At 34.7% G+C, this 20,059-nt stretch overlaps 1 protein-coding gene across 1 annotated transcript in view; it reads left to right on the top strand.

Moving 5' to 3' along the window:
- The window catches only part of DGKB (diacylglycerol kinase beta), a 335,774-nt gene that overhangs the window by 126,315 nt on the left and 189,400 nt on the right, over nucleotides 1-20,059 (top strand). Inside the window, exons 16-19 of the mRNA XM_041466733.1 lie at nucleotides 5,914-5,988; nucleotides 13,403-13,488; nucleotides 15,709-15,798; nucleotides 18,291-18,451. Coding sequence (XP_041322667.1) covers nucleotides 5,914-5,988; nucleotides 13,403-13,488; nucleotides 15,709-15,798; nucleotides 18,291-18,451 — 412 coding nt within the window. The remainder of the gene's footprint in view (nucleotides 1-5,913; nucleotides 5,989-13,402; nucleotides 13,489-15,708; nucleotides 15,799-18,290; nucleotides 18,452-20,059) is intronic.

Genomic DNA, 20,059 nt, shown 5'->3' with positions numbered 1-20,059 from the left:
TGATTATGTAATCCCTGGACTGGTATATCTAGATATCAGCTAGGTGTGTCAAAGGCAGTTAATGTTCTGAAGGATTAGTTCTAAGGAGTTTCAAGAACATGCCTTTGCAACTGGAGCAAACCAGTGTGAGCCATCCTGAGTTTCTGTGTTTCAGCCACAGTAGCAGTGTGAGGCAGCCCTGGTCTGCTGTGCAGTCTGGGGTCTGGTGGAAGGTAATCTGCACTAGCACTCAGCTTGACTTTTTATAGTACCAATATGAAGTGAGTAGATCAGCGATCCAGTCTGCAATTACGTAGGTGAGAGGCAGGTTAGAGAGCTGCACTTACACAGTTAGTTATAGCCTAGAAACAATTTAATGAAATGCTGTTTCACAGCTTTCCGTTCCCAGCTCATAATTGGTCTCAAGTGTTACTATTTGAATGGGCTTAATGCAGCAGGGGTGTCATTTAATGTTAGATATTCTCCAGGGTAAAATCAAGTTTAAAATCTGATCCCCATCTCAAGCTCCTATTCCCCTTCATGTATTGCAGTCTAACACTTCTCAGTTTGTCAGTGAAACTGTTACTGAGGCCAAACAGATCACAGGAATTATTTAAATTTTAAAAATGGATGCCCTAAACACACTTCATTCACTAGCATCATTATCCACAAGTGTCATTACACAATTAAGTGTATAGTATCAGGACAAGCACCAGCAGCTGAGTATAGTGAATTGTAAGAGCCTCTTAAATTGGCTTTGATACCACATGTACACAAAATGTTAAATTACATACTAATGTGTCAAGGTCGCACTCAATATATCTAAGGGAAGCACATCAAAAGGTCAGCTGCATAGTCGTGTAAACATATCTCAGGTCATTCATCATTAGGACATAATATCTCACAGCTAGATCTAAATCCAGATTCAAAAAGGTTGAAGAAAGTCCACATATGGACTATTTGTGGAGAAGGGGTTTGCAGTCCATTTTTGAGGTGTCAATGTTTCATATCAATGCCAGGAGCAGAAATATAAAATAAGGATGCTAAGAGTGCATATTAGTTTGAATATTCAATCTAAGTGATGAAACATTCTCAGGAGAAGTATTATTGAACTGTTCTCGTTTTCCTGGGTTTTATCTGCTTTACAGTCAGTAACCAGGAAGAAATTCCCATATATTCCCTGCCCTCCAATTTTGTGGCAGTTATATGTTGTGGAAAGTAAAATCACAGGACATTTCAAGACATAAATTACTTTGCAAAATGCACAGTTATGGTGATTCACAGATTTCTTCACAGTTGGAAGGGACTCACAAGGATCATCGAGTCCAACTTCAAAGTAAATGGCATTCAAGTCAGGATTTTTGATTATTGCAATTTTTTAATCTGGTGAAGTGCTAAGAGGGTGGGACTAGAGGATACACTGTAACAAAAGTAAGATTTTTTTTTTTCCCCAGCAGTGAGGGAAAAAAAAAATAAAACAAACCCACAACCTTCTAATTTTTGTGGAACAGAATGTCATTATCTTGATTCATTCAGATTCACAAAATCTTCTACTGAAAACTGTGCCTCAGGATTCTCTGTATTTGAGAGATCACAGTGAATGAAGACAAGATTTCTAATTGACTTACATTGAACATAGAAAGGTTAGTGCAGATTGTCAAGACTCCCGCGTTCCCTCAGTTCCCCATACAAGATTTTATGGCTTTACCATATGGTAACCCAGCCCATTTTATCGCCTTATTCTTGGAGAGAGTTTATGCATCCAACTGAAAACCAGTTGAATAAATGCACACCCCCAGTAATACATGGTTGTTTCCTCTTTTTTTTTTTTTTTTTGTATTTTTTTTTTCAAATCTCTGATATGCAAAAGAAAAGAACACTGAGGATCACTTAAAGATGAAAGAAGTTTGGTTGTTTAGTTTTAGTTTTTAAATGTTCAAACAGAGGGGTGGAGGGAAACAAATGGATATGCAGAAAAAGTGCATTCAGAACACAAATGTGTTCTCTACAAACGTATCTTATCAATACATTTTGAAACTTTCATTATGTTGGAAATTCAGTTTTTCAGAATGTGTGGTGATAAATGTATTCTTTCTGAATAGGTTTCTGTTTTAAGGACCAGTGCTATGACTTTCAGATGTAATTGCGAAATAAAGAATTATGACAATAGCACCATTATATTTTCTTCTCAATTAGGAGGTTAATAATGGCCCATCATGTGACACTCCAGTGTATTTGCAGTTATTTGGACTTGAATTATTTTTTAATAGACAATACATATGTTTATAATGGAATAAAAATATAAGTCAATGTTTATTAAGGAGAAAGTAGAAAAATAGAATTAAAGTTTATTAATTTAAGGCTTCCATGTACTAGAAATGGATTTAAACTGAGCATCAGACTGAATAGGAGTTCATCAAACTCAGGCAAGTGAATTCCTCAGGCTATATCACACCACAACGTATTTTCAGTGGTTTTGCATGAAATGGGCAGATGTAGTTAATTTCATTAAAAAAAAAAAAAAATGCAGAACATCCATTTCATTCTAGGGCTGTCGGTTTGGGATGTCTGCATTTATGATCTGACTAATCAGGGCAACAGTTTTCAATAATCTGTGTGTAAAATGTATATATATAGTACGCCATTCACAAAATAGTTTCTTTCAACAGAAAGAATATACAACAAGCATTTAGTGCTTCTAAAGGCTGTTGTTAAGGGTAATGTTTCTCACAAAAGAGTCCTTCTAAATCATGATGTTGTTTTGCCATACTCATTACTTTGATTTCCACTTCCCCATTTTCCAGTTTATTTGCCTGACCAGAGGGTGAGTTTACACAATTGTTTCCTTGACAAATGTGCTGTTGGATGCACTGGAGATCAGCTTCCGTACACTCACGTTTCCTGCTGACTCCACGTTCAGTGTCTGTGCAGTACAGGTTGATGATATTTTTAACCTTTGCTGTTTTCAAATAACTTGGGTTCATAGTAGCTCTTCCCTCCTCCCCTCGGACTAATCTGCTTTTCTGAGCTTTCATTTAGCATTGAGACAAAATGTAAAAGCACTTTCAAATGTTCTTTTTCAAATACTGTATGTCTGGAAGAGACGTTAACTAGCATTTTTTTTATTTTGGAGAGGAGTCCTTGGCTTCTTCCTTGTCTGACATCAGGGTTAAATTAAGCCCATATTAACCACATCTTTAATAGACCCTAGAGGACTGAAGATGCATCCGCAGTTATGGTAGAAGGCATTGCCATGGCCAGCTTTTTTTCCACAGTGTAGTCAACTTCATTGCCAGTTTTGAATTGCCAGCTAGTTTCTGGCCATTTATTTTCTCTCTTACCCAGACGACAGCTTAATCTAACTCAGCTCAAGGTGCACTCAAAAGTATTTTCTTCAGCAACTGAGCTGTTTAAACTTGATGCCAGCTCCTTTGGCCACTCTTGAGATAATTTTCTGCCTCCTCAGTTATTGTAGCAAGTATTTTGAGGTTTATATGACATCATGGGCATTATTTAAATAAAAAGAAATATTGCAATGAAGAAACTTCTCTGTGGATTTCTGTTTTAAATTGAATCTTTTTAGTTTCCAGATCACAGAATAACCCCAGAAGTAGTTACAGAAGCACAGCTGTTTGTTGACAAGTGGTAATTCCATAAACTGACGTAGTTCCTGAAATTGCATTTCATCACAGAAATGTCTTTTGGGGCATTTCCCACCACACCACCTCATGGCATTGTCAGCCCAAATCTCCAGTCACAAGGAAACCACATCCAATGCCTTCCCCATGTGTGGAAGCAAGGCATTCAGAGCCAAGTCTGTGTCACTGTTTGGTACTGTAGATGTAAAACTGTAGGGTTGAGTTACTATCCCTTTTCTTTGGCTTCCCCATGTCACCCTGTTAGGTCTGTGTACAGCTTAGTGTGAGGAAAACGTTTATAAACAGTTTCTAACTTTTTTTTTTTTGAGAACGTATGAATATAAATGAGCCATCAATTTATGAATTTTACACAGACTAGAATACATAAATGTGTTTAATAACTTAAAGCTTGATGTGTCATTTGCAGTGAGTCATTATGGAGTGATTAGCAGGTACTGATGCTCAACTGGTAGCCATGAATGGCATGCACTGAGTCAAGTACAATTGAGTGTAATCTCTTCATTATTGCAGTCGGACTTCTGGGTTCTAAGTAGAAAAACCTAGCCTCCTCTTTATTAAGAAGGCTTTTATAGCATTTCACTCAGACCTGAGAACAGTACTGTGAGTGTAGGTAACAGCTAGTATGTTTTGTAGCACCAAACTTTAGGAAAATAGCTCTTAGACCTTTGGGACTTCATAAAAATACTGTTCATGAACTTCTTATGGCCAGCTACACAAATGAAATTAGCATCACCTTTGACCAGATTAAATTCTACACATCTCTGAGAAGCGAATCACACATACTAGCTAGAGAACTCCTTTTACATTTGTGAAATGGGAATATGTACAGTGTGTTGTAAATCCATTGTCAAATGTCTAATTTAATCATTGTCACAGCCATCAACAATGATGTGTGCATACCTGTGAAATGAAACTAGTCATTTCATACTGACTTTCTGTCAGGAATAGCATCAGGAATATATTGTGTGAGTGTGCTTGAATGAAATGCTTGATGAAGCTGATATCACTAAATAATTGAGAAGTTAAGAAAATACTCCAATTGGGCAGTTTTACAGATAATTATGAATTTGTTTGTATTCAGTACTTTTTACACACTTGCTCTCCAGCTATGTTGATAAATTATGCATTTCTATTACAAAAAAGATATGAAAAAAAAACCCTGAATGTGCACATAGATTGTGTCTAGACAGTTTTATTGTGCTGTGTTTGAAAACGTGGACATTTTAACCTAGAATTCAGGTCTTATTATGCTTCTATTTTATTTAAGAGATTATAAAGAAAAAAGCAATATTTCAATGAAAAAATAAATGCTTTCTTAAAAACATTAAAATATTAATTAGCTTAAGGACAGAAACACTAAAATGAAAACAAAGAAACAGGGGGTTATAATTTAAACTATTGCCATACATCCCAGGTGTATATTTATTTATTCTGAGCTCCAACTCTTTTGTGTGCTTTCTTAGTTCTGTTTGAGAAAAGAATCACTACTGCATTCCAGTCAGTTAAGGAAATTACATTTCTAATATTTGTAATGAAGAAATAAAATCTCTGTCATACTTTTAGGGCAAGTAAACCCAAATTTCTAAATTTACACTTTAGAAGAAATAATTGCTGAGGGTAGGACAGCAAATGGGGTCCCATGTGGGATAGGGCAATGCTTGTCATGCTGTATCAAAAAATTGCTTCCTATTATTCAGATAATTTTAAAATAAGTGTAATTTAGTAAAACAGTGCTTCAAATCCTTTTCATTTTCTTCCCTTTCAAGTGCAATCCTGAGGAAATGTAGTTGAGAACAGGTTTTCTTTATCAGAATGTTCCATGCTACGTGGACATATTTGGTGGGTGGCAAAGCCAATTAGCTTTTGCAATTAATTATATTTGTAGTTCTGTGTTTGCAATAAATTTCAGGAAGAAATCTCTCCTTTGCCATGGATTTATTTTAATACAAATCAATATGCTTTCCAAAATGCTTTTTTGATTCATCCTTTGTTGCGTAATTATAGCTTTTTATTGTAGTTTGTTTCTGTCTATACACAGCATTTGAAATGTAAATAGCTTGTAGTACTTCTGTCTCAACTTTATACCCCACAATACACTCTATATATGAATTATAATTGCTGTGTTCAAGTATTTGATTTTTTGTATAAATGAGATCCTGCAGTTCAAATAATTGTAGTATGCTCTAACTTCTTTAATTCTTTCTTATGAAAGGTTTTTTTAAAAATTCCAAACATGTAAGTAAATATTTTCTCCTTGTCTCTTTTACCTCTTCAGAATTTATAGAAAATTTCAGTACCTTTTAAATCCTCGTCAAGTTTATAGTCTTTCTGGAAATGGACCAATGCCAGGGTAAGTCTACAGTTAATATTATTACCAGGAACTCATTTAATAAAATACTGTATAATCAAATGAACAGACTGAAGTACATATAGCATGTTTGGAATGTATCAACACTGCAGTTCTCTGAATGGCTGCAGAAATGTATAGGTATTATTTGTTTACCTCTACAAGTAAAGCTATGTTTCATATGTTTTGCTGAAAACCATGTATTATTCTGTAAGAACTGTGGGATAAACTTAATTCTATTTGTACCTTTAACTGCCTTTTCAGCATCCTGGGGGTTACTTGTGTTGCAGATGTCAGCAGCCTCAAAGACTGACCAGCAAGACTTCCATTTCTTTTACATACATAAAAAAATATGTGCACATGCATGAGTGTCTGTAATGTATTGGTGACTGCACACTTCTTATTAGTTACACTATCTTGGAAATGTAGTGGTTGGAAAATGACTGGCCAGGCTGAATTGTGCTGGCAGTGACTTGTAATATGGACCAAAGTGCTCTCTGAACCAGCTGGCATTGCAGTCCCTTGCTTAGTGAGCTTCCTCTGTGATTCTTAACTTGCATTCCTGTGAGGATGGGAGAATTACAGTGTATCAAACACCAACCTTTGCCACGTGATATTGTCTTCTTTTTAAATAGTGGGTGCTTTGGTAGAAGAAAATTAGACAGAGAAGCACTAAATATCTGCTCTGTGTGTTATTTTGTATGTAATGGGTGCTATTTATTTTGTCGCTGATACATGAAATTTTACATCAGTGAAAAGAGTTGCAGAAGGATATTAGGAGGCATATGTTCACTGATGTTAAGTTTACACTGTTGTTTGAATACTTTTCTTTTAAATCTTTGTGGTTTTTATTTGTTTAGACCTTTACATGTGTGTAACATTAATGAAAGTGAAAAGCATGTTGGGCTCAATGCTTTTAGAAATTAAGATATCGTGCACTGCAGTACAGCTCATGTTAACCTGCTGAATGGTACAAAACCAGCCCAAAAAATGGAGATGATTTCTTTCATGCATGTGTCTTGTATCTGAATGCTACTGCTATTTTTTTTACTCAAATGAAGTTTGTTGATTTTATGCTATTATTGGCATGTGTGAAAAATGTAGTTCAAAGAATAAGTAGACTAGAAGAATTAACTGAGACAAAACTAGTAACTAATATTGTTTTACATACTGTGTAGTAGAAATTCCATGCTAGAAATTGAGAGGATGATTAAAAAAAAAAAAAAAAAACCAAAAAAAAACCCCTGGAATATTTTATTTCATAGTCATCTTATTTCTTCGAAATTAAAAAAAAAAATCTGGCCGCATTTCTGTCCATAAGTGAGTTAGTTTTCATGAATCTTGCTATGTGAAGGAAAATGCATTTTAAGGCAGAGGCACAAGAGGGCAGTGTTAAGTTCAAGCTGAAACCCTGCACTGAAGCAATTTAAACATTTGTCTTTTGAACCAGGACAGTGTTTTTCAGAAAATGTTTTCAATTTCACTTTCTATTAGAAATCGAAGTAGTTTTAGTTCAGAGTCACTTTGAAGAAAATTCTAATTAATTTTCAAACAGGCGCTGCTTGTTTTGGTATATTTTTAATTCATTTCACTGAAATGAATAATCCTAAATTTCTAGTTTGTCTCCTGCCATCACTTCTTGCCCCTGGCAATACTTTGTAAGCTGCATATAATTTGGTCCTTTAGTGAAAAGTTGAATAAACTCTGGTGTTTCGCTTACCAGTACTTGTTTTCTGTGAGGGCTGAGTTGCATAATAAAACCTGCCCATTCATTCATCTCTGTAATGCCAGTTATAGTGGATTGTCAATCCAAATTTTATATTTATTTAATTTTTTTCATATTGCATGTGAAATTTAGGTCAAAATGGAACAGATTAGTGTACTGTACAGTACAGAGAAAAACAGAAGTGTATTTCTTCATCCCAGTAAGTTACTTTTACTAGAAAGAGACAAACATAATGTATATTTATTTTAAAACATTTATGATTACTTTGGTACATTTTAGTTGAGCCTATTTTGAGATGTGTTTTTTTTTTCTTTCGATTACTATTTTCAGCCATGTTTACTCAACGTAGAGATTATCTGTAGTATTAGCTAAGAATTTGCATTTTTTTGTTAGAGCCAACCTCTCTGCTTTAACCCATAAGTTAATGTTTTTAATTTTTGATGGTATTTTTCTCATGGGCTGCTGTCATCAAGAAAGAAGTTTTGTAGCTTGTGTTCCAAACATCCGTGGCTGACATGAATTGATATTTCCAGTTAATTTTTGTCAAAAAATCTCTGTAATCCCTTTTCGATGGGCAGAGAGAGGAAAAAAAAGAACTAGGAGACTAAGAAAATTGCAAATCTTAGGGGGGCTGAAACTGCTGGTTTGGGGTTTTTTTAATGGTCAGCAGCTCAATTACTGTGTGTTGTTCTACCTCTTTTCTCTGCATGTTCATGCTGAGAAATGTGTTGGAGAAAAGGACTTCAAAATAACAACAAAAACACCCCAAACCAAATCACAACCCCCTAAAACCACAAAAAAGCCCCACCTTTCTTAATACCATTTCTTTTATATTTTTCTATAACTATGCTGGCATACAGCAGGACAACAGAAAAATATTTTGAGCAAGATGACAGTGAATTTTAGTGTCACAACTCAATGTACAATTACTGAAGTGCATGTGTTGCCTACTTTCATAATAGATTGGGTGGTACATGGGGAAGTGCAGGAACAGCAGCAATGACGTTTCATGCAGCTTCTTTGCCTGCCTGACCTAGGGTTTTTGGAGCAGTTTATGTCAACACATGTGATGTACATAGTCTGTATAAAAATATGTACGTGATGCAAATAAGCCTCATGGCAGCGACTCTTGCACTGATTCCTTTCCAGTAATGGAGATCTGCTGCGAGGCCTGAAAATCAAGAATCTCTAAGCCAAAGGGCAACAGCACACTTTAAACATGGGTGTAATAATTAATGGTTTAGACATTCTTTAATTGGCAGTAGAGGGATATGAGTGAGCTGGAAAAACCTTGTAAGCTCTGCAGCTGAACTCAGGCATAAAAGGTACTCCGCAGTTACAGACTGCCACAGTTAACACAGTGACGAGAAAATTGCTGGGCTGATGCATTGTGTAATTTGTGCCTGGCACCTGTGTTTTTTGCCATGAAAGGAGTTTCCCTGTTTGGTTGTTACATCTCTATAGGAGTCTTCTACTTCTGACAACAACTGTTATTGTGGGTTTAATGATCTTGAAGAATCTGAAATTCAGTTATTGTTCACCTCACAGAGAGGTAAATAATAGCAGGCTGAATAGCAGTCGAGCCACAGAGCTGCAGGACACTGTAGAGAGGTCAGCGTTTCACAAAGTCTTTGTCTCTCTGAAAAGGCCTCTGTTCCCTAAAGTTCTATTATTTAAAATGTTTAATTTATGGTATTTTTATACACTATTATAGAAATTATATCCACAAAAGTTGTATTTCTTTGTAACTTACATAAGCATTTAATTTGGAGAGCATCTATTTTTTGAATTCGAGCTGCAAGTTTGCCTCAACAGGCCTTTCTAAATCTTAAATTCTGCCCACTTAAAAGATGCCCAAGACAGCAAAGCTGAATCCCTGCAACTTACACTGTAATTCAATTGGGAATCTACAGCATCTGGGCTTTTTTACCTTCACAAAGCAATAGGTCTGTTATGAAAATTACACTATTTTCCTTAATTATTTGAATTGATTGCTAGATCATTTCTTTGCTGTTGGACATTTGGAATACCCAGAGTGTTCTGGGAAGGTATACACACCAAGAATATTTTTAGAAGATAATAATTGCATACAAACAAAATATTGGATCTGGTCCATATTTTCCTGGAAGAATTACATTTTTGCCAAAGAATGGCAAAGCCAGCAATGGTGGGTTCGTGGTACTCTAATGATAAAAATTATTTTTGTATACCACAAACCAGTAGAACTTAGAATTCACCCGATCTTCACATATGAGACTTAAATCCTGAAATTAGAGATATATTTTAAGCAGCTGTTTAACAATATTTTTGCTTCTATGACATCTGTGATGTTGGCACCTGAAACCTATGCTGAGATCCACTAGTGGATTATTCTTTTGGGCTGTCGGTAGTCCTAAATTTTGCTTTCACTGTGAGAGAAGAATGCTGAATGATTTCATGCATTGCTGTTATGCCACCTTGTGTGGCTGAGTACCTGAAGTTCTGCATAGTGCACTGCTTTTGGGTATAAGAGGAATAGTCATGTACAGGTAACTAAATGGAAAATACTGCAATTTATATTTTCATTATTGTGAGTAAAATTTCAGTTTTGCTCTAATAAACTAAATTAATTAGATTTAAATAAATACTTTAGATTTTTCTCTGAACAGTTCTGTAAGAATGTGTATGTGCTTGGTGCCTGTGCATAAATAAATTAACCGCATAATACAAAATCAAATAGTTACATCCTCTACATTGGTATTTTTTTCATAAATAGATCCCCTGCATTCCTATGGACTTGATGAGGTGATTATGAAAAACTGAGTTGGAGTAATATTAGGTAGCTGAAACAGTTGCCCTCTTTCAGGTGGAAATTACTGATTCATCAGCAGAAACTCAGTAACTGCCTTTGAATACTTGGTTCTGGCAAGATAAAATAAAATTAGACTGGTGTTGATCACTCTCAGAGTTTCAAATTTTTCTAAGAAAATTCTGGTTTTTTAACTTAAGCTGACATTGTGCAAAATCTTTACAATTACTTCAATTTTTTTTTAGTTTCACTTTAAACCGCTTTTATTAAGTTCTTCTCCAGCAGTTTTTTTTTTTAATTCTTTTCAAACCATGTGAAAAAATGGTAGATAAAAAATAACAGGTGCTATTAAAACACTAATTGAGTGCAATTTTCTTGGTAAGCAGTACTGACTTTCTCCATAAAGATCTCTAAAGAAATGTGTCAAATTCTTTCTATACAATTGCAACACTGAGTCTGAATGAAGCCTTATGAAACAGAAAACTGTGTTCCCTTCCCAACTCCTGATGTAGGCTGCACATTCTAATTCAATGAATAAGATTTATTTACATATATAATTATATAACTATATTTAATTTTATAAATTAATTTGATTTTATAAATATTTATATCTGCTATAGTATATTTATATACACTGCATTTATTCATGCAAATATACACTGTACCATGCATTATTTTTATGTATTTTGTATGTTAGATTTTTATATAATGTATCTATAATTTTTATATTTAAAATTATATAAAGAAAAGGTTATGTTAATTTAGTGCTATACTTTGCTTTGAAAATTCACTGTCTGTGAATATAAAAAGCCCCAAGGGAAATACAAATGCAGCTTATTGAAAATGTTTTTGACAATATGGTTTCACCAGATTTTTCAGTCCCCCACTTTTTTTAAAGTTACACTTTATTGATGAAGACTAACTATACAGTCAAAACAAAAAGGATCTCTGATATCCATATGGTGAAAAAGCTTGTTTATAAAAAGAGACAGAGGTTTAAGTCTATACTCTCCCAGTCTGGAGCAATGCTAAAATCAACCCTGTGCTTTTGGTGCTGTTTTGGTTGGTTGGTTCTTTCCAGACTTTCTTTTCCATGAGCTAGAAATGCTTAAATACTTAGAAATCAGTACCCTGCCATCACCTCTGGGCCATAATTTGACTTTACATTAAGCTGGCATACTTTCAGTGTAGGAAGCAATGTGATTACACCTGGTGACTCTCTGCCAGCCCAGCACATTGGCTTGCAGTGAGAACACTGGTGGCAGGAGGTGTTTGTCTCTATGCCAGGCCATGAGAAGGGATGGACATGCACACCTGTGGGCCAGGGCACATCTCAATGCCTGCCCTTGTAGTGCTGGGAGGTGACTCCCAGCAGAGGATCTTTCAGCACATACTCTTATTAGTGTTAGATGTGTTCCCCACATGTACCCAGTCAGATTTGGCACACAACGTTTTGGGTCACAGGAGATCCTACAGCACTTCTGCAGATGTGTGAAGTGGAGCATAAAAGGGGTGAGAACGGCAAGGCAGCCTTTAATACAGGGCAAGTAAGCATCCTTCAGTATTATATTTGCACTTGAAATTGCTTAAGAGCTCTTCTGAGCAAAGAAAGTTACAGGGTGTGGGACATGTGATGGGCTTAATTCTTTGCAACTTGGCTAAAATTGAAATTCTGGTCAAAACCTAATTGAACAAGAAGTTGGCCTGTCTATTATTCTACATATTATATAACTTTTTTATTCATTGTGTTTTTCATTTCCTTCTCCCATTCTTGATTTTTTACTCTGTAGTTTTTCATGTTCTTGATTTTATCAAGAGGTCCAAAAGATTTATAAAACTTCCTAAGGGCAGAAACTACATTCTCCCTGCAGCATTACAATTGCAAGCTGTTATCTATATTTATTTGTATTCAGGAATTTGTTTAAATATATTAGTTGTGCATTTATTAGGAGATTGCAAACTGGATATCAGTTCTGGTGACTAGAATATAGAATATCCATTAAGATATCTGTAACACTAATGAATACAACATATGTGAATGAACATACACATACATACGTAGTAATACGACAAAATTACTGAAACTTTTTTGTCTATTGGCAGTTTATGCGTAAGGACTGATTTCAGCATGTGTCAAAAGCTATCCTGAACTGATGCATTCAAATTAAAATATTGAACCTTAGTGTTGTTTTACATATCCTCATTTTCCAGCATTATGCAACATTGTTATAGAAGGAAGTGGATGAGGAGGTGGTGGTACTCACTTGATGGATATGGAAGAAGAAATAACCAGGCAAATATTGCCAAAGATATTTTACTTTTAAAATACGGTTTTTAGGATGATGGAATGAGGATCTTCAATCTGATGCTTTCTCATTTTGTATTAAACCATGAGGCTAAGTTGTTTTTACCAACCACTGAATGTTCAGCTTAATATGTACCAGTGTTCTACCAGAAGTATGAAGTTTTCATATAGCTTCATAGAAAGAACTTCAGAAATAAATGTTATGGCTAAGATATTTAGACAACTTAGACTTTTCTGTCCTGAGAGACTACCTATCCATTTACAACTAAGTGAACAGAGAATGTTTTTTGACAATAGTTTCAAACAAGATTTGAAGTCAGACAAAGATTGGACCAACCATCAAGTCCAAACTTTTTCTAGTGTTAGTGCACCATATTAGCCCTTGAATCATTAATTTTGTTTGAAATTTTTCAGATAATACTGGTAATAATTAATAATAATGTTGGATTTTATCTGTCTAAAAATGAATGCATAAGCAGAAGTGATTTTTAAGTGATCATTTGCTATTTTCTATTACAAAATGTCTTAAGCCATAACATGTTTACATAATGCACAATTATATTGATCTTAATTAGGTATCTTCATTTACTCTTTTTAGGTTAAATTTTTTCCGCGATGTTGCTGAGTTCAGAGTACTAGCATGTGGTGGAGATGGAACAGTAGGCTGGATTTTGGATTGCATAGGTAATCTATAGCCTTCACACAGTTTTGCTTGGTTTTCATTTTCATGGTCTTCCTTATATACCAATGCATGGATACAGCTATTTCAAGCATCAACTTGTTCATTTAAATTTTTGAAATGTGTTAGTTTGGGACATGATTATTTTTAAGGGTTCTCAAATTGCAAAAGTTATTTAAAATCTCTAGACAGTGTTTCTGGATTTCCTGAAAGCAAGAAATCTGAATTAATCTATTTTAATTTCAGTTCAAAGTCTATTCCCCAACTGAATCAAATCTAACTTGCTAATTTTAAGAAAATTTAATTTAGCTCACTTGCTTTTTTTGGTTACCAAATTTTTGTTTATGCTACATTATCGCAAAATGAAGATAATGTATTAAGAGGTACTTCAGTTCTGGAGTTCTTTTGGTCAGTTGCCTGCAAAGTCCTCTGTAAAAATCATAAGGAAGACCCACAAGTCTAGTTATTACAGACTTAAAATGCTTGATCTTCTCAAAGGTTATTGAGGAGAATGTCTTCCACATCACATGATCATTTATTTAGTGTTAGGCTGCAGAGAAAAATAGTGGGCATGTGTTACAGCATAAATTAGGAAGTGGATCAAGAGAGATCAAAAGACTCAACTTAAGTGAGGTGTTTAAAAGTGTGTGCTTTGTGGGGGACCAGAAAAGTTCACTGAAAAATAAACTTGATGTCATGAAGGAATGATAGCAAAGGAATATTTCTAATCTTGGTTGGAAAAAAGTCTTTTGCAAATGCAAGCTACTGCAAGTAGCTCTCAAATAGCTTTCAGAGTCATAAATTAATGTACGTAAACATCAAGTGCATTGCCTAAACTTGGAAGAAACAAAGTTTCTTTATCATTAGCTCTAAAATGTCATGAAGTTATTTTCTCTTTCAGTAACATACTATGTTCTGCAGCTAAGAAATTACTTGGGGGATCCAGGAACCATCTTTTTTTATAGGTGCAGAAAATATATTTTCAATGCTGCCTTTTAGGAGGCAAAAGCACTTTAGCATATAAAGTGTAAGGGTACACCTGTTTCTAAACACTTTCTAATTTGGTCTTCCCTGCTCTCATGATATACAAACAGCTTTAGCTGAGAGCACAGCAAGAAAAAAGAAAGTTACAAAAATAAAAGACAGACAAAATAAACAAAAAAAAAAATTCTCATCAGTTTGAAACTTTAAAACTTTTCCTTTAATCACTCTATTAAATATTACATTCTCTCAAAGATTTCCATTAAACTGGTTATGTGAATGTTAAATCTTTCTAAAATATTGATAAATATTGATTTCCCTGCTACATCCATTGTATAGATAACTCCTGCTGATTATTGCTGATAATTGTGCATAATTCTATAAAAATTAATTAAATATAACTTTTAAAATAGACATGCTGCTCATTTACATTAAATGGGAAATTTGACAAATTATTTATTTGAAATATATCATCAAGCTTTCAGAAAGACTGTGTTCCTTGACAAGGCATTTCTCATTGAATTTTGAAAAGATCCTTGGGCTTACAATGCTACAAAAATACCAGTAAAGATGCTATTAATTCAAAGATTAAAAGATGCTATTAATTCATTCATTTCAAAGGATTGTTTAATAAATACAAAATTGCTACTTATAGGCTTGATCAGAAAGTGCTCCCTTTGGAGGTTTAATTTCTGACGGGCAAACCCATCTAAGGTCTTGTGTTAGTTCCAGTGAATTCTTGGTAGTGGTGCTCAGGTGTAGACACAAATCCAGGTGAAAACACAGTTTCACACAAATTTGGTCACCCAGGTGAAAAAGTAGAAGGTTCACCTCATTATTCATGCCCTTAACTATTACTCTTCTGTATTCACAGCTGGGAATGGCAGAGGTGAGAACTAGAGCAAGAGCACCATATTCACTCTTGGAAAGATCTTCAGTATCATTGTTCATGAATGTTTGTCATAGCTATGATTCACAAAGTCCTAATGATAACAAAGGAGTCAATTAGGATTACAAAATCCTTATGATAATAAATGAGTAAATTAGGATTAAGGATTAAATATCCAGTGAGAAGGGACTACAAAATGGACTGACTTGTTGAAATGCTCATTGCGGAGCAGGCAGCATAATTTCATATACAAAGCAAGTCCTTCACTGAAACAAAACCTAACACAGTTATATAATACCATGCAATTAGATAATTTTTGTTCCTTAGTTGTGTTTTTTTCCTTCTTTATTCACAGAGAAAGCGAACTTGATTAAGCATCCTCCTGTTGCTATCCTGCCTCTTGGGACTGGCAATGATTTAGCAAGGTGTCTGAGATGGGGAGGAGGTAAACACAAATCAAAATGCAATTTATTACTGACTTAAAATAAAAGAAAAACTTACATCAACATCTACATTTGGATTTGTTTTCGTAAAGAGCCATTATCACCTTCTCTATTTTTGCAATGATCTGTTTGTAATTCTTGTATACAGATGTAAGATATTAAAGGTTGCAATCACACTTCATACCTTGTTTGTAGCTTCTGCTGACACCAAAGTTCCAAGGTGTAATGAGAATAGTGTATAGCTGTTTGGTTGGCTTTTACCATCTGTATTGCAGTTATAGCTTTGATCAATACCTTGTAAAGGGAGCAGTCTTAAATGGGATTTAATTGGGACTGTTCTGAAAGGCTTACTGAAAACATCTAGTAATGGGTTAAGAGTAGTTTAATCTTTTTTAATCTTTAAAAATATTAAATTTAAAGCATTTCTTACCCTCAGACTAGTTTCTTTGACCCACTCCCTTTCTGTTTTCCTGCAGAGGATTCTAGACAATGTGCTGTGGTATTATTTATCAGAAAATGAGAAGGCAAAGAATGCTGAAAGAATAATATTTAGAAAATCTAACCTTTTATACCCTTTGCATCCTTTCCTGGATGTATGGAGACTTTCTCTCAGCTTCTCCAAAAAACTCCATTCAGAATCTGTATTACACGATAACTTGAAGGAGACACAAGGAAGAAAATCTTAGGCAAGATTCAGTCTGTGGTGAAAGCACTTCACTTTATGGGCTCATAGCCAGGTCTATTTCAGGTCTTGGTTGTTTCAGTTGAGATGTTTTGTATGGAACTTGGTTGTTTTATTTGGAACTTCTCAGCCTTTGCAGATATCTTACTTCTTCTGTCTCATCAGTTTCCTTTCCAAATGTCTGCCTTGTTGCCAGATAGTCTTTAGCAAATTCTCAGTAGTTTTCATGCTATAGCACTTTGTTATCCATAATGTTCTGACAAATCATTTGAAAACCTCCTTTATTGTCACAACTATTGATTGTTTACATTCTCATAGTCTTAGGACAAAAAAGGAAAACAAATGAGACAAAGCCTATTGAAATCAGCCCTTGCTTAACTTTCTGAATTGTTCATAGAGCTATAGAATAACTGAAAGAGGTCATAGGAAGTCACTAGTGCAATCTGCTGTTCTAAGGTCAATCATGAGAACATTTAATTACATTAACTGGGACCTGTCCCTACTTCCACTTTTATTTTTGTTCTGTAACTTAAGTGGTTCCATTTGGTCTAAAGTAGAAAAAACAATAGGGAAATATTCTGGGTTTCATCATTCTTTGCCAAGTTGCTTTGTGGTAAACAATACCATAATAGAAATTTTCTGGAACTTCCATAGATGGGAGAGGAGACAGGGATTCCAGAAACTAAATTGCTGGTGAGTGATCTCAAGGATGCAGAGAAACCGAATTGTGCATGCTGCTGTCATGTGGTGGTTAGCAGTAACTAGCAAAAGTGTTCGCGGCAACCATAAACAAACACGTCAGCAATGAGTTTTGAGCAAGGAGGCTTTGAGTAGCTTGCCTGGCTAAAGCTGTTAGACCAGCAGTACATACTGCTTGAATAGGAAATCTTGTTTTTTCTGCTTTGAAGAAGGACTGAATCCACAGATCTTAACTATCTATTACAAAGTCATTTGTTCTGAATAATACTCAGACTTGATAATGTCACTTAGTAAAACCCCCACAATTTTTCTTCATGCACACATGTTTTGTGTATACTCATGAGTGCATAAACAAGTTTTCTACTCAGTTTAGTGAATTACATGTGAGTGCTTATTTGCAACTAAGAGTAAGTTCTCTCTACAAAGCAGGATGAGGCTCATAAAGAAGTTGTTGAAATAAGCAACAATGTTACTTTTGCTTGTAATGCTATCAGTTATGGATTTGAAATTTTGGATTTGATATGCTAAACCAGGTTGAAACAATCCGTGAAAATTAGTAGGTAGCTTTTAACCTTTCAGTGTCTTGTCAGACAAAACAGCAATATGCCTCTTTTGCATAAATTTTGAGATCAAAGGAATTTAAATATTAAGATTAATTTCTCTTCAAGAAAATTTTGCAAAGTCCATCCTTAGCTTTATGGATCATTTAGAAAGTTCAAGAGATTCACAAATTTTGAAGATCAAATTGTTTTCTTCATCACAAATTTGATTTCCACTGAAGTCTGTAAAATTATTCTAAATTTACATGCTTAATTGTATTTGTGCTTCTTTTAATGACAAGTGCTGGAAAATTGTCAATGCTTCAAGCACAATCCTGCTTTTAAGGTCTCATATGCATTGCTTTCATTTTTCCAGTCATAGAATCATAGAATATTTTGGGTTGGAAGGGATCTTTAAAGGTTAGTTAACTAGTCCAGCCCTCCCTGCAATGAGCAGGGGCATCTTCAATTAGATAAGGTTGCTCAGAGTCCTGTTCAGCCATCTAGAAAGAGAAAAAAAATGTAATGAAACTTTATTATGCTTGATTAAATAACTGGTTTTATGTTTTGTTAGGGTATGAAGGTGAGAATTTGATGAAGATCTTAAAAGACATTGAAAATAGCTCAGAGATTTTACTGGACAGGTGGAAATTCGAAGTAATACCCAATGATAAAGATGAGAAAGGAGACCCAGTGCCTTACAACATCATCAATAACTACTTTTCTATTGGCGTGGTAAGACTTATCCTTAAATGATTTTTGTTTTCTGTTTTGAATAAATATTTGCATCACATGCCTTCAAATGAAGAACTGTTGGCTAGAGATCATTTATAATGTTGTTTTGCTAGTGAAATGAATACATAGGTGACTGACAGCAATTTGCATAAATTTACTTCCTCACATTCAAACCGGAATTATTTTTCAGGACCTTCTACCTTCCTATTTATAAAGAAGATATTTGTGTTGTTATTAATGGTTTATGAGCAGCTATAATACTAAATCTATATTGTCATTTTGGAGGTCCTATAAAAATATAAAGGAAAAACAAATCACTTAAGAACTCTTAAGTAATGTTTTCCATTAGTATTTACATAGTCAAAACTGTTTAAAGGAACTGTTGCATTCTTTATTTCTTCAGGGCAGTTTTAAATACTAAAGCAATAATACAAAAAAGAAAGCCCTGCATGTATCTTCTTGGTTCTGCCTTGTAGGGAAGTGAAGTTCAGTTCAAATTCACAGTTTGAATGAATTAGGAGGAAAAGTGTTTTAAGCAGCTCTTTATGTCTGAGGAACTGCATCTCTGGTTTGTGCTTCTCTGTGGTTTTCTAGGTAATATCTATGCTTCTTAATATTAGCAGAATTTCTTTATTCGTATTTGATTTGTGATTTGTTGTTAATTTCTGATACTATTCTGAATTACATTACTTCATACCTCATTTGGCTTTTTCCTGGGTGATTCTTCCTGCCTATATGCAGAAACCTACACTTGATTGAATTACACTCTCTTTTAATTTTTACTGTTTTTCCAAAGCACTGTGAAAACTAATGGTGACCTACAACACATTGCACATTGCCTCATAGATTCTTGCCAAATAATAAGCACAGTCTCTAATCCAACATGAATGGAACTTGCTGTATGAACTTTGTAATGGTATGGCAGAAATTGTGCTTAATAACAAACAATCTAAATGTATGTTTAGAAAGGACAGGAAAGTAAAACTGAATAAAATTGTGCTGGACATAGGGCTCTTGATGTTTTAGGACCATAATTCAGGTTGGAAGGGATTGCAGGAAGTCATTAGTTCTGAACAGGGTCAGCTGTGAGAGCAGAGCACATTGCTCAGGACATTATCCATTTAGATTTTAAAAGCCCACAAGGATGGCACAATCTCTTTGGGCAACCCATTGTGGTGCTTTACTGTCCTTATGGTGGAAATGGTTTTTTTTGGTTTTTTTTTTTTTCCTACATGCTGTCAGAATCTCTCATTTCAACATAAATTATATGTCTCACATCCTCCTGTCATATGTACCACTGTGAAGAGTCTGGCTTTGTCCTCTTGATACCTCCTCATAGGTAGTTGCAGTCTGCTATTAGACCTCTCTGGAGCTGCCCTCTTACCTGTTGATCACCTTATCTAGTCAGTCTTTTTTTAAAAATCTCTCCAGCAATCAAGATCATAATACCCCAAGCTAGATATAAGAATGCTGGGGTAGCCAGTGTTCAAAACTTTGCTGAAGCTGAGCATGATATCCCTTGCTCTCTCCTCATCTACAAATCTAGTTTTATCATAGTACCAATCAGAAAGCAATTTACCCCTTGGAAGGAAAATGATACACTAAGTT

This window comes from Pyrgilauda ruficollis, unplaced genomic scaffold (assembly GCF_017590135.1).
Source record: "Pyrgilauda ruficollis isolate IOZ18807 unplaced genomic scaffold, ASM1759013v1 scaffold2, whole genome shotgun sequence".
NCBI lineage: Eukaryota > Metazoa > Chordata > Aves > Passeriformes > Passeridae > Pyrgilauda > Pyrgilauda ruficollis.
This window is presented reverse-complemented; position numbering and strand designations above follow the sequence as displayed.